General features: G+C 31.5%; 2 protein-coding genes and 4 long non-coding RNA genes across 7 annotated transcripts; 2 read left to right on the top strand and 4 right to left on the bottom strand.

The window, feature by feature from the left end:
• Positions 1-190: 190 nt before the first annotated feature.
• On the bottom strand, positions 191-2611 carry LOC135790841 (L-dopachrome tautomerase yellow-f2-like). Its single transcript, XM_065301125.1, has 4 exons — positions 2143-2611; positions 1191-1457; positions 665-1128; positions 191-611 (listed from the first exon to the last, which is right to left on the bottom strand). The coding sequence occupies exons 1-4, from the start codon at positions 2465-2467 to the stop codon at positions 246-248; spliced, it is 1422 nt and encodes a 473-aa protein (XP_065157197.1). The 5' UTR covers positions 2468-2611; the 3' UTR covers positions 191-245.
• Positions 2612-3416: 805 nt separating this feature from the next.
• On the top strand, positions 3417-4254 carry LOC135791058 (turripeptide Pal9.2-like). Its single transcript, XM_065301370.1, has 3 exons — positions 3417-3547; positions 3806-3994; positions 4073-4254. The coding sequence occupies exons 1-3, from the start codon at positions 3520-3522 to the stop codon at positions 4129-4131; spliced, it is 276 nt and encodes a 91-aa protein (XP_065157442.1). The 5' UTR covers positions 3417-3519; the 3' UTR covers positions 4132-4254.
• LOC135791059 (uncharacterized) lies at positions 3639-4739 on the bottom strand. Its single transcript, XR_010547909.1, has 3 exons — positions 4607-4739; positions 4279-4434; positions 3639-4218 (listed from the first exon to the last, which is right to left on the bottom strand). It is a non-coding gene; the product is annotated as an uncharacterized lncRNA (long non-coding RNA).
• A 311-nt stretch (positions 4740-5050) lies between these two features.
• Positions 5051-5417, bottom strand: LOC135791185 (uncharacterized). Its single transcript, XR_010547963.1, has 2 exons — positions 5266-5417; positions 5051-5205 (listed from the first exon to the last, which is right to left on the bottom strand). It is a non-coding gene; the product is annotated as an uncharacterized lncRNA (long non-coding RNA).
• Positions 5418-5631: 214 nt separating this feature from the next.
• LOC135791142 (uncharacterized) lies at positions 5632-6323 on the bottom strand. The gene is made up of 3 exons (XR_010547936.1): positions 6196-6323; positions 5946-6101; positions 5632-5888 (listed from the first exon to the last, which is right to left on the bottom strand). It is a non-coding gene; the product is annotated as an uncharacterized lncRNA (long non-coding RNA).
• Positions 6324-9089: 2766 nt separating this feature from the next.
• LOC135790433 (uncharacterized) lies at positions 9090-25124 on the top strand. 2 transcript variants are annotated; one of them, XR_010547769.1, is made up of 5 exons: positions 9090-9390; positions 9565-9603; positions 24483-24626; positions 24687-24837; positions 24908-25124. It is a non-coding gene; the product is annotated as an uncharacterized lncRNA (long non-coding RNA). The 2 variants fall into 2 exon arrangements; XR_010547768.1 differs by having other exon boundaries at positions 9091-9447.
• Positions 25125-25892: the final 768 nt, after the last annotated feature.

The following is a 25892-nucleotide window of genomic DNA, read 5'->3' as shown; positions in this document are numbered from 1 at the left end:
TCTACAGATGGCGCGACATGCATCAAAATGAGAATAAGCAAGTTATTCATACATGTTGAAATTCCACTTTAAACTTTTATGGAGATAAGTATTTCAAGTAAACAACCTTGATCATGAAATCATTCTCTCTCTCTCTCTCTTTTTCGCTGCGTAAACAACCAACATTTTATAACTTTGTAAAAATACTCTATTTATTAAAAAATCAATTTCTCTTTATTGTTTGTTCTGCAATATACATTAATTTATTAATATTTTCCGTAAGAAGGCCTTCCACCTCGCCGTGCACTACATTTCGTTGAACTGACAGCTGCGTCAACTGAATTCATCCAAATTCGGAAATTAACTTCATCATAATTCAAGCTACTGTATAAAAATATTGGCATGTTATTCGTCAACAAAATCACATCGTCTTTGTAGACTTTTAAGTCACATGGATAAATCATTTTCTGATCATTTTTCTGAACAATGTCAAAGTTATCGGGAGTAAACGCTTTGTTTGTATTCCAGCATCCAAGAGCATTCTGATTGACCAAACTCATAAAAAGCACTCCGGTTGGTTTATGCAAATCAGTTGCTGACGTTTGAGCAAGATCCCCACGATGTCCCAAGTCCTACAAATAAAAACCAATTAATTTAAGTTTATATTAAAATTACGGAACATTACAATAAAGTCATTCTCATGATATGAACGTGTAGCCCTCGTTTGATTTTTCAAAACGTCCGTAGACACTTTGTACATGTGAACGCCAGCCATAGAATGAAAGAACATATCCCGATAGCCATCTTGTTTAATCCCAGATAACGCAACACTGAAGACTCCATCATTCCATTGGAATTTTTGACCGCCAATATTAAATTCTCCTGCTGAGGGTTCCAGGTAGAAATAGTTGTGATTTACTCTCCAGGAGTTATTATCTTTGAGACTATAAATAATCAAGCCATATCCTGCTAAATCAGGCATGTAGGCATACGCATTGTCGCAGGTATCAGCAGTCACATCAACAGTAATCAACGCCAAAATCGTGGGTGGACGAAGGTCGGAATCTTTCAATGTGTAACGGTGGATTAATTTGTCGGTTTTTAAGTCGTAAATTACAATTGAATGTGGTTGAATATCAGTGCGATTGCCTAAACAAATTGAATTTTAATATTGTTATAATATATTTATAGTTATAGTAGTTATGTATTACCTGGAATTTCAATTATGCCTGTATCTATTGCCCATAATCTATCACAAGCATCAATTGCAACTCGATAGATAGAAACCAATCTCTCATGTGCGGGTGCATCTAGTTGATTCGCCTTCCAGTTTGGATACGGGGTTAATGGTACGTTATGTCTACTGGTACTACTCATTGAGACATAATTGAGGGTTGCTGGCACACCACCCCTGCGTCTTGGCACCGTTATGAATAATTTATCCTGCCAACGGTTTGCACCCATTGGAATGTTGTTTTCTATAAATATTAATAACATATTTACTTTGTAATATCAGAAACTAGTTGATTTTGTAATATTTCTGATTTATAACATTATTTTTATCTAAACATCTTTACTCATGGTCGCCGCAAGCAGACAATAATTACATGTATGTTGTGTAATACTCAAATACTTGTTTTTTTTATTGTTATTATTGGTTTACCAGAACGGTGATTAACATCTCAATATAAAATAATATTCGTAGAAGTGTTAAAAAATCATAGTTTTTAAAATGAAAAAATAGTCATAAATTAGTATCGAAGTGCAAATTAATTGACGTATGATATAATACTTGTTGATAAGTAAAAAACGTTAGCAATAAAACTTTGATAACTTGTTCCCTTTTTTACTAATCAGTATTAACCTATTTGCATCTAACACTGATAAACATTATAATATTCAAACGATGTAACCACATTTAATACTTTTGTTTTAAAAATAAAAGTTGACTTGTGTCAATAGTAAATACAATATAATATTGCAAAGAACCTAGAACACTTCTTTATTATAGAAAACAACAATTTTTCTTTCGAGAATAGAAAAAAAATGTCCGAAATAAATTTATAAGTGCCTATTTTTTTATTCAAAACTAAGCGGGCACAGTCAAGAGAAAAATCCAAGTATAAATTTATAATATTTTAATTTTTAAAAGAAATTACTTACGATAAACGTAATCAACATCCTTAAAATCCTCTTTATCTCCACTTGAAGGACTAGCTGTTGTAGTAGATGTAGTAGTTTTCATATTCTGACTATGTTCGGTATTTACATTACCAGGAAATGCAAAATCCGTCCCATGAATGACAACACCACCCTGACCATAACTGCCATACGTTGTAGGCACATAAGGTTTGTATCCTCTGCCAAAACCAGATCTGGATGGTGTAGGCCATACATAATTAATCCGTGTCCAAGTAAATTCTTCATTCAACCCAGCGCAAGAAGCGCTCACCACGAGAGAGACTAATAGAAACAACTGCGAATACATCCCGACGATCAACTACTCACTGACCAAAGTGATGTATCGACTGGCACTAAATGCTTAAACGTTTAACACGCCTGCTAATACTCGTAAAAATTGAAATGCGCACGCGAGTTGACCGTCAAGTATGTTTATCTTAGATCACCGTTGAAGTGACCACTGGAGGTAAAATCCACTTGGTAGATGTAAATAATGTCATTAGCGTGCAAATAAACAAAGTTGGCAATACTTAATGTAATTAAACAGGTAAGTAATCGCTGGTTGACATCTGGTGCGGAGACAGTGAATGCCAATTTTATTAAAGCGACCTTAACCAATTTTTAAAATTTTGCGTTAATAAATGTAATTGCGCTGTGCAGAAAGTAGTAGAGTGGAAATGTTTAATTCAAGTTTAACACGCGCAAATTCAAATTGCCAATGACCTTGCTCGGTTGCAACAGACACACGTTGAAAGAAATTGAATAATTGAACATAGAATGCACTTATTTATTGGATAAAAGCTCAACTAATAAATAAACCTAAAAATATTTAATGTAAAGTTTATATATTCAATAATAACTATATTTTTTCATCAGCAAAACATTAATTCTACTTTTTATAATAAAATCTTCGTGACTGCCTTTATTAAATGTTCAATGACATTGAATATAACGTTTTTCCCATGTCATAAATTACTTGACCGAAAAATTATTCGCGCATAAAGCAAATACTTGCTAATTTTAAAAATATCTTTAAAAATATTTGATGCTATTCAGTAATTGACACTTGATGCTTCAACCGGTACTAAATAATAGACGCCATTATGATTTACAAACATTCGTGTTCGTGTTTACACAACTTCCTTCGGCGAATCGCGCAGTCATAATCAACTAAATGTGGATTTATGTGCTTCACTCAGCGACATATAATGACAACACAATTCAGTAATTACACGAGATGAGCAGGGACTTTAACTAGCGGTCACCATCAGGTGGGGATTTCGGTTTATATAACCGACCTCTGTCGATACACTTTAGTTCCATTCTTTCTGCTGTGTTTGTGTTATATTTTCGCCAACAATGAAGAGTATTCTATTGATTTGCGCAAGTATGTTGTGTTCAGTGTTTAAACATGCTAGAATTGCGATTGACGCAAATGCGGAATTAACGTGCCGTTGCAAATTAATACTCCTCATAAATATACAAACGTCAAATTGCTTTTATTTGGTTTAACAATAGATAACAACAAGTACTTATGAATAATATAAAGTTTATGATGTCACGTGTGAACTAAACCGATTAGGAACATTTTCCGACAATAATTTCAATAATATCGTACAAAACAAACAATTTTTATTACTTTTAGTTGGCTTGCTGGCATTCGCATCGGCGTCGCCAGCAAAGGGCTCCACGAAAGCCGCGTTGAAAGCCAAACCATGCTTGAAACCCTGCCCGGAGTCATACATCCCCGTTTGCGGAGGTGATGATGTTGCCAAGCCCATCACTTTCGGCAACGAATGCGTCCTGACTAATTACAATTGTGAGCAGGACAAGCGTAAGTCGATTTTCTTTACACATTGTAAATATGAAGAAGTTTTTTTCTTAAATTAAAATGTGAATATTTTTGTTTTAGAATTCAAAATTCTTTCCCAGGGCGAATGCCCCGGCGGTGCAAGCGTTCGCCTGTCGTAATATCACAACTAATTAATATTAAGGATTAAATGAAGAGTTAATGTTAGTCGTCTGAGCACAAGTCCAAATCATCTACTTTTTTATAACCTGCAAACAATAAAAGGCATTAAATTTAAGTACAAATTTCAAGTTTATTTCAAGTGATACCTTTGGTATGATTTTTGCAGTTCGCCAAACTCATTTTGCAGTCATTGGCAAAATATTGATAAGAACCATCGACATCAATTGCACAAACAGGGCCTTTTATGTGAACACATCCAAAATCACACCGGGTGCTTCCATTATTAATAAGAGCAATAAAAACTGTCAATAAAAGAAGTAATTTTTAATTTTTGTTTAGTTTACGTTCTCATTTAGTTCAGATTCCATTTTAGGATTTAATTTTTACTTTTTTTAAATTTAATTTAAAATTATAGCAAAAAATAATAAATAAATAATTAAGAAAAATGATTATTCTATATTTTTCTTGGCTTACCTAAGAACATAAATGCAATAGCAGTCTTCATGGTAAATATTTGAGGAATTTCTCAGTTATAGGAACTGATACAACTTGCGCCGTGTGTAATTGCGAGTGAATGTTACACTTGACTAATTCGCTTTGGTGTAACACAGGCTTTTATAAGCTAACGGCGTGGAGGTGTTAACCGATAAGTGTTTTTTACCTTTGATGAAGGTTATTCTAATGCGAATACAAATTGCCTACCCCAAAAACTGAACTAAAATAGAAGTGATAAACGGTATGGCGTGTCTTGCAATACGTTGGTAATTTGCTTATCATATTTTCACAAGCGTCAAAATTATTAAACGTTGCAAATACAATTTTGAACAATATCTATCGACATGTATTTATTTTTTTCGCATAAAACTGTCTGCTTATGCATACTTGTAATATGTTGCTATCTAATCATAGGTAGGTATATTGGTAAAACCAGTTTATTTTTCTAAATAATTTTGCTCAAAATTACAATTTTTTGAGTAATAACTTCATGGAGTTATTATAAAATACAATCAAGTTAATTGGTAGTTTTTTTGTTGGTTTGAATTAACATCTTCCTTTTTTAAATGGCACGAATTCTAAAAGAATAAATTTTATAATTTAGTAAATTTATAAAAATTAAATTAAAATATACTTACTTCTGCTCATAGGCATGGGACAGTTCTCCATTGCCATCAAACATGGATTGCGGTACAATCTCTTCTCCCCAGCGTCATTTTGGCCACAAATTGGATCATACTGTTGAGTGCAAGCAGTGGGACACACTGCTGCACCAAAACTCAGCATTGCTGCAAATAAAACTATAAAAATATATAATTAAATTAATTAATTAATAAATAATTTCATACAATTTAAGTTATATCATACCTAAGGCGAAAAGTAATGACAGTGACCTCATCGTTCCTCTTTTCCAATGACACTAAATGACACTTTGGAATATTTTTGTCTTTATATAACTATGCAAACGATTAGGTAACCATTATCATAAATAACAAGCAGTTAACAACATTTAATAGTAGTTGTTTATTCTCATTTTAAAGTAATTAAATTATGATGTTAATAAGTATCTCCCATTAACCAGTTTCAAAATCGGTTGTTATTGTTGTTTATATAATTAATTTTTGATAACAGTAAATTTAAAGCAAACAAGTTTTATGCTAATGTAAGTTGATACTAGATAATACCTAAACAAGTCCATTGTCAAGTTGTTATCGAACATATTTGATTTCTCAACATATGACGGCCGGGTTAAGGAGGAATTCTGTAAAATCGAAACATTTAATATGTATTAACCATGCTTTGAATAATAAAAACTTACTGTTATGAGGATATTGGCAGTTATGCATGTCTAATACGCATTCACTTCCGAATGAACGTATTTCACCCCAAGCGTTCTGACCACAGACTGGTTTAAGTATCATTGAACAGTATCCATTACATTGTGCGTAGGATACATCCGCTTGCGTCAGGACAACTGCAAAATTTTAAAATATGAAATTTAATTTTAAAAAATCAATTAATAATTGTTACTACCCAGCGACTATGTTTTTATTTTATGTTTTACCTACCGCAAGCGATCAATACTACAGTGATAAGCTTCATTTTGATTGAGTTTATTTACGAGTATGAGTAAATTGTTTGTGGATGCTGGGACCTTTATATATCAAAAAATGAAGGTGATAAACTACACGGAAATAAACTCAAAGAAACAATTAACTTATTGCCCTTTGTTAAAAATGGATGATATACAGGTGTCATTGAATTTTAATTAAAACTTACGCAAAATAAAAGTATTTTACTAGTAAAATTATGATATTTATTATGATTGGATATGTAATCGGATAACAAATTTTAAATTATTACTCCATTGTTTCTGGTTCCAGTAAATTTGAACTTGCACATGCGCAGAATTAATAGGTGCTCATATTTTTTTTTTATATTTGACTCTGTATTTACAAGCACACTAAAATTAGATGTTATTGTGAGTTTGTTAGCACATATTTATTATGATAGTACAATTCTACGCAGTACAATTTGTGTTTTGTGCGTTACAGTGACAACAGATAAAACATTTGCATTAATCAATCTAAAAACAAAAAAAATAAAAAATCTCGCGCATGGCTATACAAGTAAATCATCCCTTATGTCAAATTAAAAAAAAAAAAGTTTTGGTAATGTCTTCTAATTGTATCGCAATAATATTTAATTAGGCAAATTCATGTGCAAACGTGTTTTTATTTTTAAATTTGGAGTAAGTAATACTCGTACTTATTAACTAGTTCTGCAGTTGTTTTTGTCACTATAATTAATTTTGGATAACAGTTAATTTAAAACAAACACGTTTTATTCAATTATGTATTAGGTAACATCTAAATAAGTCCTTTGTTGTTATCAAACATATTTGAGTTAATCACAGTTTGCGGTCGATGTGATCAAGAATACTGTAAAATAGAAAAATTAAACATGTATTAAACAAGCTTTGTATAATAAAAACTTACGTTCCTTAGGATTTTCGCAGTTATGAGTATTTAAATCGCATTGATTTGGAAATCTACGAAATTCGCCCTGAGCGTTCTCAGCACAGACAGGAGAATTAGGTACTGGACAGGGTCCACCACATTGAGCGTATGTTAAATCCGCGTGCATCATGACAACTGAAATATTTTAAAACATGCAATCAAATTTTAAAAACACAGTTAATAATTGAAACTATCCAAAGACTGTGTATTTAGTGTTTTACTTACCGCAAGCTACCAATATAACAGTGATAATCTTCATTGTGTTGGATTATATTTATGAGTAAATTGTTTGTGGATGCTGGGATCTTTATATATCAAAATTGAAGGTGATAAACTATATGAAAATAAACTGAGGTGATATTGCAATTAATTTATTGTCTTTTATAATTAATTTAATATTAAATCAATTTTTAATGACAATTAATTTAAACCAAACACATTTTATGTTAAAGTAGATAGGTATTCAATAAAGTCTCACTTGAATCAATCACATTTTGCATTTTGTGCAACAGTGAATTCTGTAAATATGAAACATCTTTATCAAAGACGTTATGCGTAATAAAAACTTAGGTACTTTGACTAAGATTTCTGCAATTATGCAATTTATGCAATCATCATCATTTGAGAATCGACGAGATTCGTCCTGGACGTTTAATTAATTTTAATAATCAAAAGTCCGGATCTCATACTTGTATCATTCAGAGATGGCACTAGCATGAACTAAAAATCATAAAATATAATTGTATTGTTTATTTATATTTTTATCGGCAAACGTGGGCATTCGGCATGAGAATTGTGTTTGTTTTGAACACAATATACACTTTCTTATCGCATTCCGGTATTTCGTTGTTGCCTTCTTCTCACGTCGCACGTTGCCGCATCAGTTCGCGTGCAACCGACGCGCTGCCGGCTTTGCGCATCTCTTGCAATTCGTACACAAGGTCGTATGCCATCGACGCGCCGGCTTTGCGCACCTCTTGCTTTCTTATCAGTAACTATCGCGTCGTTGCCTGCTCGGCTACGGCTTGCACTAGCCGCGAATAGTGGCCAGTTTCGCGTCGGTCTCTGATTGATCCTGACGTATTTCTCGCGACTCGCATTGTTTGTTCGATCTTCTGCATTCTAAATTTGCATTATATTCGGTCAGCAGTCGACTATTTATTTTTTAACTTGCGACTATAGTAATGTTTGTTATTGCTTGTGCGTTTATTGTCCTTTATCGCTTTATATTTGGTTGATAACCAGTGATAATTAGTGGTTTTAGCCGTGTTCGGTATTTTAATAGTAATTTATCCCGTGTATAATCGTCGTAAATCTAAATTTTCCGAATTTAGTGTACCTATTCAAAAAAGTGAGTGCGTTATGAACATCACTAATAAATTCTTGCGGTAGCGAATATTTTTCCTCAATCGCAGAATATGGTAAATATTATCATTTCTATAATTATAGTTTCCTCACAATTGAACCAAACGTGATTTACATTTTTTGGTGAAAACTTAAATATGAAAATTTAATTTTTTATTGCGGATGTTGTTGTTCTCTCAATGTGACCAAATGTGCAAATACTTTTTCGATTTAGGAATCTTCAATATGTTTTGTTCTATCGAATAAAATATTACTAAAATAATAGATGTATAATCTGGCAATTTTTCGGCATAAGAAATCTGAATAACATAATTCGGATTTTAATTTTTACTACTATCTATTTCATTCAGAGATGGCACTAGCATGAACTAAAAATCATTGAATAGAATTGTATTGTTTATTTCTATATTTATCAGCAAACGTGGGCATTCGGCACGAGAATTGTGTTTGTTTTGAACACAATTTACGCCTTCTTATCGCATTCGCCGCGCGGAATGCAACTCATGAGATTGCCAAGTCGTAGCATTCGCACGCCGCATGACGCATATTCGAGTTTAGTTTAGATCACAAGTGTCGAGCCTATTGCAATCCGTGCACAAGGTCGTGGGGCATCGACGCGCCGGCTTTGCGCATCTATTGCTTTTACCTGCGTGGTTCGCGCAACAGGTATTCGCGAACTGTCGCATCGTTGCATGTGCAGTTTCGGTAAACGCTATCGATGGATTACAACCAGTAATCCATGCCGGTCTCTGGCGTATCCAGATGTATTTCGCGCATCGCGTATCGTTTTATCGAACTTCTATTCTCAAAATTTGCATTATATTTGGTTACAACTCAGTTGTAATTACCGGGCTAGAACAACTGGAAACATATACTCAAGCAAGTAACTTTTATCTGACCATTGCGATACTCAGCACAGAAAGTTTGTTCTCCATTGTATGTAATGTTTTTGTTTTAACTTATGTATTGAATTGTTTAGGCACATACATGGCGAAACTCCATAATTATCGTAAAATAAAAGGATTTCACGACGTTGTTTTCTTTTAATTACAGAACTTGCCGTACCATCGCAATCCGATGAGCGCTGCATTAGTAAGTTTATAATTAAATTACATTATTCGATTAAATGATTTAAATCCTTTCACCTGCATGTTGCAATAGCCCGCGCATTAGGAGGAGGCGTGTATATTTCACCTACTGTAATATGGATACCGGATCATATTGCGAGAAACCATTGTTTTCACTATCTAAAATAGTAGAAAAAAGTTATCAAGCACCTCCCTTGGCAATTTTTTCTTATGCATTAAAATTTCATATCTCAGATTTACCTTTTCACTACCGTATCTTATAGAGAATAGTTCGTAGATTAAGACGCTGCGATGCGATCTTAATTATCTCTTTTAGTTTACGAGATATTCGCGATTGAATAAAATGGGCAAAAATTTAAGAATGTCACTTTTTAGCACTTTTAACCACGTTTTTAGACATTTTTCCCCACATATTTTAATTATTGTATGTTTTTATCTGATAGAGAATTTTCTAATCTTTAATAATCAGCAATTCGTTGGTTGCTATAGCTTTAAGAGATATTAATTATTGAAAATCGTCGAAAAAAAGTATCAAGCACCCCCCCTTGGCAATTTTTTCTTAAGAATGAAAATTTCATCTCTCAGATTTCCGTTTTAACTATTGTATCTGATAGAGATTGGTCCGTACATTAAGACGCTTCGATCAGATCTTAATTATCTCTTTTAGTTTACGAGATATTCGCGTTTGAATAAAATGGGCAAAAATTGAAAAATGTCACTTTTTAGCACTTTTAGTGGCGTTTTTTGACCTTTTACTGTAGTAAATATAATTATTTTATATTTTTATCTGATACAGAATTTTTCAATCTATCATAATCAGCAATTTGTTGGTTGCTGTGGCTTTTAGTTTAAGAGATATGAATTTTCAAAAATCGTCGAAAAAAGTATCAAGCACCCCCTTTGCCATTTTTCTTAAGAATGAAAATTTCATCTCTCAGATTTCCCTTTTAACTATTGTATCTGATAGAGATTGGACCGTACATTAAGACGCTGCGATCAGATCTTAATTATCTCTTTTAGCTTACGAGATATTCGCGTTTGAATAAAATGGGCAAAAATTGAAAAATGTCACTTTTAACACTTTTAGTGGCGTGTTTTGACCTTTTACTGTAGGAAATATAATTATTTTATATTCTTATCTGATACAGAATTTTTCAATCTATCATAATCAGCAATTTGTTGGTTGCTGTGGCTTTTAGTTTAAGTGATATGAATTTTCAAAATCCATTTCAAAAAGTATCAAGCACCCCCTTGGCAATTTTTTCTTAAGAATGAAAATTTCATCTCTCAGATTTCCTTTTAACTATTGTATCTGATAGAGATTGGTCCGTACATTAAGACGCTGCGATCAGATCTTAATTATCTCTTTTAGTTTACGAGATATTCGCGTTTGAATAAAATGGGCAAAAATTGAAAAATGTCACTTTTTAGCACTTTTAGTGGCGTTTTTTGACCTTTTACTGTAGGAAATATAATTATTTTATATTTTTATCTGATACAGAATTTTTCAATCTATCATAATCAGCAATTTGTTGGTTGCTGTGGCTTTTAGTTTAAGAGATATGAATTTTCAAAAATCGTCGAAAAAAAGTATCAAGCACCCCCCCTTGGCAATTTTTTCTTAAGAATGAAAATTTCATCTCTCAGATTTCCCTTTAACTATTGTATCTGATAGAGATTGGTCCGTACATTAAGACGCTGCGATCAGATCTTAATTATCTCTTTTAGTTTACGAGATATTCGCGTTTGAATAAAATGGGCAAAAATTGAAAAATGTCACTTTTTAGCACTTTTAGTGGCGTTTTTTGACCTTTTACTGTAGGAAATATAATTATTTTATATTTTTATCTGATACAGAATTTTTCAATCTATCATAATCAGCAATTTGTTGGTTGCTGTGGCTTTTAGTTTAAGAGATATGAATTTTCAAAAATCGTCGAAAAAAAGTATCAAGCACCCCCCCTTGGCAATTTTTTCTTAAGAATGAAAATTTCATCTCTCAGATTTCCCTTTTAACTATTGTATCTGATAGAGATTGGTCCGTACATTAAGACGCTGCGATCAGATCTTAATTATCTCTTTTAGTTTACGAGATATTCGCGTTTGAATAAAATGGGCAAAAATTGAAAAATGTCACTTTTTAGCACTTTTAGTGGCGTTTTTTGACCTTTTACTGTAGGAAATATAATTATTTTATATTTTTATCTGATACAGAATTTTCAATCTATCATAATCAGCAATTTGTTGGTTGCTGTGGCTTTTAGTTTAAGAGATATGAATTTTCAAAAATCGTCGAAAAAAAGTATCAAGCACCCCCTTGGCAATTTTTTCTTAAGAATGAAAATTTCATCTCTCAGATTTCCTTTTAACTATTGTATCTGATAGAGATTGGTCCGTACATTAAGACGCTGCGATCAGATCTTAATTATCTCTTTTAGTTTACGAGATATTCGCGTTTGAATAAAATGGGCAAAAATTGAAAAATGTCACTTTTTAGCACTTTTAGTGGCGTTTTTTGACCTTTTACTGTAGGAAATATAATTATTTTATATTTTTATCTGATACAGAATTTTTCAATCTATCATAATCAGCAATTTGTTGGTTGCTGTGGCTTTTAGTTTAAGAGATATGAATTTTCAAAAATCGTCGAAAAAAAGTATCAAGCACCCCCTTGGCAATTTTTCTTAAGAATGAAAATTTCATCTCTCAGATTTCCCTTTTAACTATTGTATCTGATAGAGATTGGTCCGTACATTAAGACGCTGCGATCAGATCTTAATTATCTCTTTTAGTTTACGAGATATTCGCGTTTGAATAAAATGGGCAAAAATTGAAAAATGTCACTTTTTAGCACTTTTAGTGGCGTTTTTTGACCTTTTACTGTAGGAAATATAATTATTTTATATTTTTATCTGATACAGAATTTTTCAATCTATCATAATCAGCAATTTGTTGGTTGCTGTGGCTTTTAGTTTAAGAGATATGAATTTTCAAAAATCGTCGAAAAAAAGTATCAAGCACCCCCCCTTGGCAATTTTTTCTTAAGAATGAAAATTTCATCTCTCAGATTTCCTTTTAACTATTGTATCTGATAGAGATTGGTCCGTACATTAAGACGCTGCGATCAGATCTTAATTATCTCTTTTAGTTTACGAGATATTCGCGTTTGAATAAAATGGGCAAAAATTGAAAAATGTCACTTTTTAGCACTTTTAGTGGCGTTTTTTGACCTTTTACTGTAGGAAATATAATTATTTTATATTTTTATCTGATACAGAATTTTTCAATCTATCATAATCAGCAATTTGTTGGTTGCTGTGGCTTTTAGTTTAAGAGATATGAATTTTCAAAAATCGTCGAAAAAAAGTATCAAGCACCCCCCCTTGGCAATTTTTTCTTAAGAATGAAAATTTCATCTCTCAGATTTCCCTTTTAACTATTGTATCTGATAGAGATTGGTCCGTACATTAAGACGCTGCGATCAGATCTTAATTATCTCTTTTAGTTTACGAGATATTCGCGTTTGAATAAAATGGGCAAAAATTGAAAAATGTCACTTTTTAGCACTTTTAGTGGCGTTTTTTGACCTTTTACTGTAGGAAATATAATTATTTTATATTTTTATCTGATACAGAATTTTTCAATCTATCATAATCAGCAATTTGTTGGTTGCTGTGGCTTTTAGTTTAAGAGATATGAATTTTCAAAAATCGTCGAAAAAAAGTATCAAGCACCCCCCCTTGGCAATTTTTTCTTAAGAATGAAAATTTCATCTCTCAGATTTCCTTTTAACTATTGTATCTGATAGAGATTGGTCCGTACATTAAGACGCTGCGATCAGATCTTAATTATCTCTTTTAGTTTACGAGATATTCGCGTTTGAATAAAATGGGCAAAAATTGAAAAATGTCACTTTTTAGCACTTTTAGTGGCGTTTTTTGACCTTTTACTGTAGGAAATATAATTATTTTATATTTTTATCTGATACAGAATTTTTCAATCTATCATAATCAGCAATTTGTTGGTTGCTGTGGCTTTTAGTTTAAGAGATATGAATTTTCAAAAATCGTCGAAAAAAAGTATCAAGCACCCCCCCTTGGCAATTTTTTCTTAAGAATGAAAATTTCATCTCTCAGATTTCCCTTTTAACTATTGTATCTGATAGAGATTGGTCCGTACATTAAGACGCTGCGATCAGATCTTAATTATCTCTTTTAGTTTACGAGATATTCGCGTTTGAATAAAATGGGCAAAAATTGAAAAATGTCACTTTTTAGCACTTTTAGTGGCGTTTTTTGACCTTTTACTGTAGGAAATATAATTATTTTATATTTTTATCTGATACAGAATTTTTCAATCTATCATAATCAGCAATTTGTTGGTTGCTGTGGCTTTTAGTTTAAGAGATATGAATTTTCAAAAATCGTCGAAAAAAAGTATCAAGCACCCCCCCTTGGCAATTTTTTCTTAAGAATGAAAATTTCATCTCTCAGATTTCCCTTTTAACTATTGTATCTGATAGAGATTGGTCCGTACATTAAGACGCTGCGATCAGATCTTAATTATCTCTTTTAGTTTACGAGATATTCGCGTTTGAATAAAATGGGCAAAAATTGAAAAATGTCACTTTTTAGCACTTTTAGTGGCGTTTTTTGACCTTTTACTGTAGGAAATATAATTATTTTATATTTTTATCTGATACAGAATTTTTCAATCTATCATAATCAGCAATTTGTTGGTTGCTGTGGCTTTTAGTTTAAGAGATATGAATTTTCAAAAATCGTCGAAAAAAAGTATCAAGCACCCCCCCTTGGCAATTTTTTCTTAAGAATGAAAATTTCATCTCTCAGATTTCCCTTTTAACTATTGTATCTGATAGAGATTGGTCCGTACATTAAGACGCTGCGATCAGATCTTAATTATCTCTTTTAGTTTACGAGATATTCGCGTTTGAATAAAATGGGCAAAAATTGAAAAATGTCACTTTTTAGCACTTTTAGTGGCGTTTTTTGACCTTTTACTGTAGGAAATATAATTATTTTATATTTTTATCTGATACAGAATTTTCAATCTATCATAATCAGCAATTTGTTGGTTGCTGTGGCTTTTAGTTTAAGAGATATGAATTTTCAAAAATCGTCGAAAAAAAGTATCAAGCACCCCCTTGGCAATTTTTCTTAAGAATGAAAATTTCATCTCTCAGATTTCCTTTTAACTATTGTATCTGATAGAGATTGGTCCGTACATTAAGACGCTGCGATCAGATCTTAATTATCTCTTTTAGTTTACGAGATATTCGCGTTTGAATAAAATGGGCAAAAATTGAAAAATGTCACTTTTTAGCACTTTTAGTGGCGTTTTTTGACCTTTTACTGTAGGAAATATAATTATTTTATATTTTTATCTGATACAGAATTTTTCAATCTATCATAATCAGCAATTTGTTGGTTGCTGTGGCTTTTAGTTTAAGAGATATGAATTTTCAAAAATCGTCGAAAAAAAGTATCAAGCACCCCCCCTTGGCAATTTTTTCTTAAGAATGAAAATTTCATCTCTCAGATTTCCCTTTAACTATTGTATCTGATAGAGATTGGTCCGTACATTAAGACGCTGCGATCAGATCTTAATTATCTCTTTTAGTTTACGAGATATTCGCGTTTGAATAAAATGGGCAAAAATTGAAAAATGTCACTTTTTAGCACTTTTAGTGGCGTTTTTTGACCTTTTACTGTAGGAAATATAATTATTTTATATTTTTATCTGATACAGAATTTTTCAATCTATCATAATCAGCAATTTGTTGGTTGCTGTGGCTTTTAGTTTAAGAGATATGAATTTTCAAAAATCGTCGAAAAAAAGTATCAAGCACCCCCCCTTGGCAATTTTTTCTTAAGAATGAAAATTTCATCTCTCAGATTTCCTTTTAACTATTGTATCTGATAGAGATTGGTCCGTACATTAAGACGCTGCGATCAGATCTTAATTATCTCTTTTAGTTTACGAGATATTCGCGTTTGAATAAAATGGGCAAAAATTGAAAAATGTCACTTTTTAGCACTTTTAGTGGCGTTTTTTGACCTTTTACTGTAGGAAATATAATTATTTTATATTTTTATCTGATACAGAATTTTTCAATCTATCATAATCAGCAATTTGTTGGTTGCTGTGGCTTTTAGTTTAAGAGATATGAATTTTCAAAAATCGTCGAAAAAAAGTATCAAGCACCCCCTTGGCAATTTTTCTTAAGAATGAAAATTTCATCTCTCAGATTTCCCTTTTAACTATTGTATCTGATAGAGATTGGTCCGTACATTAAGACGCTGCGATCAGATCTTAATTATCTCTTTTAGTTTACGAGATATTCGCGTTTGAATAAAATGGGCAAAAATTGAAAAATGTCACTTTTTAGCACTTTTAGTGGCGTTTTTTGACCTTTTACTGTAGGAAATATAATTATTTTATATTTTTATCTGATACAGAATTTTTCAATCTATCATAATCAGCAATTTGTTGGTTGCTGTGGCTTTTAGTTTAAGAGATATGAATTTTCAAAAATCGTCGAAAAAAAGTATCAAGCACCCCCCCTTGGCAATTTTTTCTTAAGAATGAAAATTTCATCTCTCAGATTTCCTTTTAACTATTGTATCTGATAGAGATTGGTCCGTACATTAAGACGCTGCGATCAGATCTTAATTATCTCTTTTAGTTTACGAGATATTCGCGTTTGAATAAAATGGGCAAAAATTGAAAAATGTCACTTTTTAGCACTTTTAGTGGCGTTTTTTGACCTTTTACTGTAGGAAATATAATTATTTTATATTTTTATCTGATACAGAATTTTTCAATCTATCATAATCAGCAATTTGTTGGTTGCTGTGGCTTTTAGTTTAAGAGATATGAATTTTCAAAAATCGTCGAAAAAAAGTATCAAGCACCCCCCCTTGGCAATTTTTTCTTAAGAATGAAAATTTCATCTCTCAGATTTCCCTTTTAACTATTGTATCTGATAGAGATTGGTCCGTACATTAAGACGCTGCGATCAGATCTTAATTATCTCTTTTAGTTTACGAGATATTCGCGTTTGAATAAAATGGGCAAAAATTGAAAAATGTCACTTTTTAGCACTTTTAGTGGCGTTTTTTGACCTTTTACTGTAGGAAATATAATTATTTTATATTTTTATCTGATACAGAATTTTTCAATCTATCATAATCAGCAATTTGTTGGTTGCTGTGGCTTTTAGTTTAAGAGATATGAATTTTCAAAAATCGTCGAAAAAAAGTATCAAGCACCCCCCCTTGGCAATTTTTTCTTAAGAATGAAAATTTCATCTCTCAGATTTCCCTTTTAACTATTGTATCTGATAGAGATTGGTCCGTACATTAAGACGCTGCGATCAGATCTTAATTATCTCTTTTAGTTTACGAGATATTCGCGTTTGAATAAAATGGGCAAAAATTGAAAAATGTCACTTTTTAGCACTTTTAGTGGCGTTTTTTGACCTTTTACTGTAGGAAATATAATTATTTTATATTTTTATCTGATACAGAATTTTTCAATCTATCATAATCAGCAATTTGTTGGTTGCTGTGGCTTTTAGTTTAAGAGATATGAATTTTGAAAATCGTCGAAAAAAAGTATCAAGCACCCCCTTGGCAATTTTTTCTTAAGAATGAAAATTTCATCTCTCAGATTTCCCTTTTAACTATTGTATCTGATAGAGATTGGTCCGTACATTAAGACGCTGCGATCAGATCTTAATTATCTCTTTTAGTTTACGAGATATTCGCGTTTGAATAAAATGGGCAAAAATTGAAAAATGTCACTTTTTAGCACTTTTAGTGGCGTTTTTTGACCTTTTACTGTAGGAAATATAATTATTTTATATTTTTATCTGATACAGAATTTTTCAATCTATCATAATCAGCAATTTGTTGGTTGCTGTGGCTTTTAGTTTAAGAGATATGAATTTTCAAAAATCGTCGAAAAAAAGTATCAAGCACCCCTTGGCAATTTTTTCTTAAGAATGAAAATTTCATCTCTCAGATTTCCTTTTAACTATTGTATCTGATAGAGATTGGTCCGTACATTAAGACGCTGCGATCAGATCTTAATTATCTCTTTTAGTTTACGAGATATTCGCGTTTGAATAAAATGGGCAAAAATTGAAAAATGTCACTTTTTAGCACTTTTAGTGGCGTTTTTTGACCTTTTACTGTAGGAAATATAATTATTTTATATTTTTATCTGATACAGAATTTTTCAATCTATCATAATCAGCAATTTGTTGGTTGCTGTGGCTTTTAGTTTAAGAGATATGAATTTTCAAAATCGTCGAAAAAAGTATCAAGCACCCCCTTGGCAATTTTTTCTTAAGAATGAAAATTTCATCTCTCAGATTTCCTTTTAACTATTGTATCTGATAGAGATTGGTCCGTACATTAAGACGCTGCGATCAGATCTTAATTATCTCTTTTAGTTTACGAGATATTCGCGTTTGAATAAAATGGGCAAAAATTGAAAAATGTCACTTTTTAGCACTTTTAGTGGCGTTTTTTGACCTTTTACTGTAGGAAATATAATTATTTTATATTTTTATCTGATACAGAATTTTTCAATCTATCATAATCAGCAATTTGTTGGTTGCTGTGGCTTTTAGTTTAAGAGATATGAATTTTCAAAATCGTCGAAAAAAGTATCAAGCACCCCCTTGGCAATTTTTCTTAAGAATGAAAATTTCATCTCTCAGATTTCCCTTTTAACTATTGTATCTGATAGAGATTGGTCCGTACATTAAGACGCTGCGATCAGATCTTAATTATCTCTTTTAGTTTACGAGATATTCGCGTTTGAATAAAATGGGCAAAAATTGAAAAATGTCACTTTTTAGCACTTTTAGTGGCGTTTTTTGACCTTTTACTGTAGGAAATATAATTATTTTATATTTTTATCTGATACAGAATTTTTCAATCTATCATAATCAGCAATTTGTTGGTTGCTGTGGCTTTTAGTTTAAGAGATATGAATTTTCAAAAATCGTCGAAAAAAAGTATCAAGCACCCCCCCTTGGCAATTTTTTCTTAAGAATGAAAATTTCATCTCTCAGATTTCCTTTTAACTATTGTATCTGATAGAGATTGGTCCGTACATTAAGACGCTGCGATCAGATCTTAATTATCTCTTTTAGTTTACGAGATATTCGCGTTTGAATAAAATGGGCAAAAATTGAAAAATGTCACTTTTTAGCACTTTTAGTGGCGTTTTTTGACCTTTTACTGTAGGAAATATAATTATTTTATATTTTTATCTGATACAGAATTTTCAATCTATCATAATCAGCAATTTGTTGGTTGCTGTGGCTTTTAGTTTAAGAGATATGAATTTTCAAAAATCGTCGAAAAAAGTATCAAGCACCCCCTTGGCAATTTTTTCTTAAGAATGAAAATTTCATCTCTCAGATTTCCCTTTAACTATTGTATCTGATAGAGATTGGTCCGTACATTAAGACGCTGCGATCAGATCTTAATTATCTCTTTTAGTTTACGAGATATTCGCGTTTGAATAAAATGGGCAAAAATTGAAAAATGTCACTTTTTAGCACTTTTAGTGGCGTTTTTGACCTTTTACTGTAGGAAATATAATTATTTTATATTTTTATCTGATACAGAATTTTCAATCTATCATAATCAGCAATTTGTTGGTTGCTGTGGCTTTTAGTTTAAGAGATATGAATTTTCAAAAATCGTCGAAAAAAGTATCAAGCACCCCTTGGCAATTTTTCTTAAGAATGAAAATTTCATCTCTCAGATTTCCTTTTAACTATTGTATCTGATAGAGATTGGTCCGTACATTAAGACGCTGCGATCAGATCTTAATTATCTCTTTTAGTTTACGAGATATTCGCGTTTGAATAAAATGGGCAAAAATTGAAAAATGTCACTTTTTAGCACTTTTAGTGGCGTTTTTTGACTTTTTACTGTAGGAAATATAATTATTTTATATTTTTATCTGATACAGAATTTTCCAATCTATCATAATCAGCAATTTGTTGGTTGCTGTGGCTTTTAGTTTAAGAGATATGAATTTTCAAAAATCGTCGAAAAAAAGTATCAAGCACCCCCCCTTGGCAATTTTTTCTTAAGAATGAAAATTTCATCTCTCAGATTTCCCTTTTAACTATTGTATCTGATAGAGATTGGTCCGTACATTAAGACGCTGCGATCAGATCTTAATTATCTCTTTTAGTTTACGAGATATTCGCGTTTGAATAAAATGGGCAAAAATTGAAAAATGTCACTTTTTAGCACTTTTAGTGGCGTTTTTTGACCTTTTACTGTAGGAAATATAATTATTTTATATTTTTATCTGATACAGAATTTTTCAATCTATCATAATCAGCAATTTGTTGGTTGCTGTGGCTTTTAGTTTAAGAGATATGAATTTTCAAAAATCGTCGAAAAAAAGTATCAAGCACCCCCCCTTGGCAATTTTTTCTTAAGAATGAAAATTTCATCTCTCAGATTTCCTTTTAACTATTGTATCTGATAGAGATTGGTCCGTACATTAAGACGCTGCGATCAGATCTTAATTATCTCTTTTAGTTTACGAGATATTCGCGTTTGAATAAAATGGGCAAAAATTGAAAAATGTCACTTTTTAGCACTTTTAGTGGCGTTTTTTGACCTTTTACTGTAGGAAATATAATTATTTTATATTTTTATCTGATACAGAATTTTTCAATCTATCATAATCAGCAATTTGTTGGTTGCTGTGGCTTTTAGTTTAAGAGATATGAATTTTCAAAAATCGTCGAAAAAAAGTATCAAGCACCCCCCCTTGGCAATTTTTTCTTAAGAATGAAAATTTCATCTCTCAGATTTCCCTTTTAACTATTGTATCTGATAGAGATTGGTCCGTACATTAAGACGCTGCGATCAGATCTTAATTATCTCTTTTAGTTTACGAGATATTCGCGTTTGAATAAAATGGGCAAAAATTGAAAAATGTCACTTTTTAGCACTTTTAGTCGCGTTTTTCGACCTTTTACTGTAGGAAATATAATTATTTTATATTTTTATCTGATACAGAATTTTCAATCTATCATAATCAGCAATTTGTTGGTTGCTGTGGCTTTTAGTTTAAGAGATATGAATTTTCAAAAATCGTCGAAAAAAAGTATCAAGCACCCCCCCTTGGCAATTTTTTCTTAAGAATGAAAATTTCATCTCTCAGATTTCCCTTTAACTATTGTATCTGATAGAGATTGGTCCGTACATTAAGACGCTGCGATCAGATCTTAATTATCTCTTTTAGTTTACGAGATATTCGCGTTTGAATAAAATGGACAAAAATTGAAAATGTCACTTTTAGCACTTTTAGTCGCGTTTTTGACCTTTTACTGTAGGAAATATAATTATTTTATATTTTTATCTGATACAGAATTTTTCAATCTATCATAATCAGCAATTTGTTGGTTGCTGTGGCTTTTAGTTTAAGAGATATGAATTTTCAAAAATCGTCGAAAAAAAGTATCAAGCACCCCCCCTTGGCAATTTTTTCTTAAGAATGAAAATTTCATCTCTCAGATTTCCTTTTAACTATTGTATCTGATAGAGATTGGTCCGTACATTAAGACGCTGCGATCAGATCTTAATTATCTCTTTTAGTTTACGAGATATTCGCGTTTGAATAAAATGGGCAAAAATTGAAAATGTCACTTTTAGCACTTTTAGTCGCGTTTTTGACCTTTTACTGTAGGAAATATAATTATTTTATATTTTTATCTGATACAGAATTTTTCAATCTATCATAATCAGCAATTTGTTGGTTGCTGTGGCTTTTAGTTTAAGAGATATGAATTTTCAAAAATCGTCGAAAAAAAGTATCAAGCACCCCCTTGGCAATTTTTCTTAAGAATGAAAATTTCATCTCTCAGATTTCCCTTTTAACTATTGTATCTGATAGAGATTGGTCCGTACATTAAGACGCTGCGATCAGATCTTAATTATCTCTTTTAGTTTACGAGATATTCGCGTTTGAATAAAATGGGCAAAAATTGAAAAATGTCACTTTTTAGCACTTTTAGTGGCGTTTTTTGACCTTTTACTGTAGGAAATATAATTATTTTATATTTTTATCTGATACAGAATTTTTCAATCTATCATAATCAGCAATTTGTTGGTTGCTGTGGCTTTTAGTTTAAGAGATATGAATTTTCAAAAATCGTCGAAAAAAAGTATCAAGCACCCCCTTGGCAATTTTTCTTAAGAATGAAAATTTCATCTCTCAGATTTCCCTTTTAACTATTGTATCTGATAGAGATTGGTCCGTACATTAAGACGCTGCGATCAGATCTTAATTATCTCTTTTAGTTTACGAGATATTCGCGTTTGAATAAAATGGGCAAAATTGAAAAATGTCACTTTTAGCACTTTTAGTCGCGTTTTTGACCTTTTACTGTAGGAAATATAATTATTTTATATTTTTATCTGATACAGAATTTTCAATCTATCATAATCAGCAATTTGTTGGTTGCTGTGGCTTTTAGTTTAAGAGATATGAATTTTCAAAAATCGTCGAAAAAAGTATCAAGCACCCCCTTGGCAATTTTTCTTAAGAATGAAAATTTCATCTCTCAGATTTCCTTTTAACTATTGTATCTGATAGAGATTGGTCCGTACATTAAGACGCTGCGATCAGATCTTAATTATCTCTTTTAGTTTACGAGATATTCGCGTTTGAATAAAATGGGCAAAAATTGAAAAATGTCACTTTTTAGCACTTTTAGTCGCGTTTTTCGACCTTTTACTGTAGGAAATATAATTATTTTATATTTTTATCTGATACAGAATTTTTCAATCTATCATAATCAGCAATTTGTTGGTTGCTGTGGCTTTTAGTTTAAGAGATATGAATTTTCAAAAATCGTCGAAAAAAAGTATCAAGCACCCCCCCTTGGCAATTTTTCTTAAGAATGAAAATTTCATCTCTCAGATTTCCCTTTTAACTATTGTATCTGATAGAGATTGGTCCGTACATTAAGACGCTGCGATCAGATCTTAATTATCTCTTTTAGTTTACGAGATATTCGCGTTTGAATAAAATGGGCAAAAATTGAAAAATGTCACTTTTTAGCACTTTTAGTGGCGTTTTTTGACCTTTTACTGTAGGAAATATAATTATTTTATATTTTTATCTGATACAGAATTTTTCAATCTATCATAATCAGCAATTTGTTGGTTGCTGTGGCTTTTAGTTTAAGAGATATGAATTTTCAAAAATCGTCGAAAAAAAGTATCAAGCACCCCCCCTTGGCAATTTTTTCTTAAGAATGAAAATTTCATCTCTCAGATTTCCTTTTAACTATTGTATTTGATAGAGATTGGTCCGTACATTAAGACGCTGCGATCAGATCTTAATTATCTCTTTTAGTTTACGAGATATTCGCGTTTGAATAAAATGGGCAAAAATTGAAAAATGTCACTTTTTAGCACTTTTAGTGGCGTTTTTTGACCTTTTACTGTAGGAAATATAATTATTTTATATTTTTATCTGATACAGAATTTTTCAATCTATCATAATCAGCAATTTGTTGGTTGCTGTGGCTTTTAGTTTAAGAGATATGAATTTTCAAAAATCGTCGAAAAAAAGTATCAAGCACCCCCTTGGCAATTTTTCTTAAGAATAAAAATTTCATCTCTCAGATTTCCTTTTAACTATTGTATCTGATAGAGATTGGTCCGTACATTAAGACGCTGCGATCAGATCTTAATTATCTCTTTTAGTTTACGAGATATTCGCGTTTGAATAAAATGGGCAAAAATTGAAAAATGTCACTTTTTAGCACTTTTAGTGGCGTTTTTTGACTTTTTACTGTAGGAAATATAATTATTTTATATTTTTATCTGATACAGAATTTTCCAATCTATCATAATCAGCAATTTGTTGGTTGCTGTGGCTTTTAGTTTAAGAGATATGAATTTTCAAAAATCGTCGAAAAAAAGTATCAAGCACCCCCTTGGCAATTTTTCTTAAGAATGAAAATTTCATTTCTCAGATTTCCCTTTTAACTACTGTATCTGATAGAGATTGGTCCGTACATTAAGACGCTGCGATCAGATCTTAATTATCTCTTTTAGTTTACGAGATATTTGCGATTGAATAAAATAGGCAAAAATTGAAAAAGTGTCACTTTTAGCACTTTTAGTGGCGTTTTTTGACTTTTTACTGTAGGAAATATAATTATTTTATAGTTTTATCTGATACAGAGTTTTCCAATCTATCATAATCAGCAATTTGTTGGTTGCTGTGGCTTTTAGTTTAAGAGATATGAATTTTCAAAAATCGTCGAAAAAAAGTATTAAGCACCCCCCCTTGGCAATTTTTTCTTAAGAATGAAAATTTCATCTCTCAGATTTCCCTTTTAACTACTGTATCTGATAGAGATTGGTCCGTACATTAAGACGCTTACGAGATATTTGCGATTGAATAAAATAGGCAAAAATTTAAAAAGTGTCACGTTTTAGCACTTTTTTTTTAACACGGGAACACGATGCTGGAATAAGTTTGGAATAATTTTCCCAGATGCGGAATTTAATTCTGAATCACACTGTATTGAAATTTATTTCGAGAAAATTCCGTATTGCGAGTTGTATTGAAAGTTGTGTGTATACGCACTGCTACTCGTTGCGCTTGGAATTGTAGTTTTACAGATATAACTCACGAGCGCGGTGTCACAATAAGTTTGGAATTATTTTCCGAGATGAGAATTTAATTCTGTATCTCTCTGTATTGAAATTTATTGCGAGATTTATATATACTAATACTTATATATTATATTTATACATACTTATGCAAGTTGTTTTAACTTACGTTTTTTTACAGTATTCGCTGTACCATGGAGTCCGATGAGTTCTGCATTAACATTTACATAAACGTTATCGCTACCCTTCTACGGTGCCTTGAATGGGAGTCCATTCCTACCGCAATCTTCGTGCGTTGCTCTAAAGGGGAGTCTTTATGGATCCTGTGAGAATAATTAATTTAATTTATGTATATCTATATTTCATTTACATAAATATTTTCCAGTTGTTGGATGAAGCATTGGCAATCCTGAGATGGCCTAGTTTATCAATAGGGACCAACTGGAGAGGTTCCGTGCTACAGGTAGAGTGCGTTTTGAGGATGAAGTTTTGATTATTGAAGATGGATGTGTCAATTAGACTAAAATACCCAGAACGTATGTTATATTTTTGCAATTTATAATATTTGATATGTTACTGTTTTGTTATTCATTCTGATTTATATAGTCCGAGAAATTGAAGATTGGATTGCCGGTGTTTCGAAGCTGTTATTGATTTAATTTTTGTTTATTTTGTTAAAAGTTATATAAAGAGCATTATATAATTGTGTAATATTATCCTGTTTTCATGCTTCTATTGTTAAAAATGCTGTATATATTAAGAAATTGAGTTTGTGACTCTACATGTTTGAATAAAATTGTTGTTTTATATTTTTAACTATAAATTTTTATTGTGTTATTTGTCCCCAACGGAGAACATAGCTCACAACATCGTTACTCCTTTAATTAATCCATAAATCCCTTAAACTTTAATGGAAATGCCACTGCTAGATATGAGAAATAGTTCAAAATCAATTTTATATTGTATCAATATTAATTTAAAAACGGTATCACTAGTGTCATCTATCCACGAGTAACTAAACTACGCCGCTATTCAAGATTGCTGGAGATTCAACCTACTGCACTTTCTGCGATCCTAATATTCAAAAGAATTTTGTGACCGATTTCAATGGATTTCTCGACAAAATTTGTCGAGAAATTTGCTGAAATGTTGCTGCTCATCAGTCTGTAGTATTAGGAACGCAGAAAGTAGACATAGATAGTTCCCGCCAAATCTACTATGTAAATTATTTCAATTTGTTTCAAAATTTCAACTTTTAACTTTCAACATAAAAAAGAGAAATCTTTTGCCTTTTTTATAACAAAATCTTTTCTTTAAAATTTTTTTGTGCCATTTTGATGATTTTTCAATAATGAAGCCACCTTGTAGGGAATTTTTCAAGGATCAATATTATGTAGTTCTTAATTTTCTAGCCCTCTTAGTTGTCGAGATCCTTCAGAATTTGAAAACCGAATTTGCTGAATAAAGATTTTTAAAAATTCATTTTACCCGCCATTACTAGTTACCGCCTCTTTCATTGACATACCTCCTCACCCTTTCTGCGATCCGAATACCAAATCCTGAGTTTCGACTGTTTCGAGTCCAAATTTTG

The sequence above is a fragment of the Atheta coriaria genome, unplaced genomic scaffold, assembly GCF_025399875.1.
Source record: "Atheta coriaria isolate IRGN ID8LTWV9N9 unplaced genomic scaffold, Caltech_Dcor_3.1 hic_scaffold_4_pilon, whole genome shotgun sequence".
Lineage (NCBI taxonomy): Eukaryota > Metazoa > Arthropoda > Insecta > Coleoptera > Staphylinidae > Dalotia > Dalotia coriaria.
Note: the sequence above shows the minus strand (reverse complement) of the source record. Positions and strands in the feature narration are given on the sequence as shown.

Excerpts from the sequence above, each read along its gene's own strand:
- LOC135790841 (XM_065301125.1), bottom strand. The coding sequence starts at position 2,467 with ATGTATTCGCAGTTGTTTCTATTAGTCTCTCTCGTGGTGAGCGCTTCT. Across the intron at positions 1,129-1,190 it reads AGGCATAATTGAAATTCCAG|GCAATCGCACTGATATTCAA; the intron begins GTAATACATAAC and ends CAATTTGTTTAG. Across the intron at positions 612-664 it reads ATCATGAGAATGACTTTATT|GACTTGGGACATCGTGGGGA; the intron begins GTAATGTTCCGT and ends TTTTATTTGTAG.
- LOC135791058 (XM_065301370.1), top strand. The coding sequence starts at position 3,520 with ATGAAGAGTATTCTATTGATTTGCGCAA. Across the intron at positions 3,548-3,805 it reads TATTCTATTGATTTGCGCAA|TTGGCTTGCTGGCATTCGCA; the intron begins GTATGTTGTGTT and ends TATTACTTTTAG. Across the intron at positions 3,995-4,072 it reads CAATTGTGAGCAGGACAAGC|AATTCAAAATTCTTTCCCAG; the intron begins GTAAGTCGATTT and ends TTTTTGTTTTAG.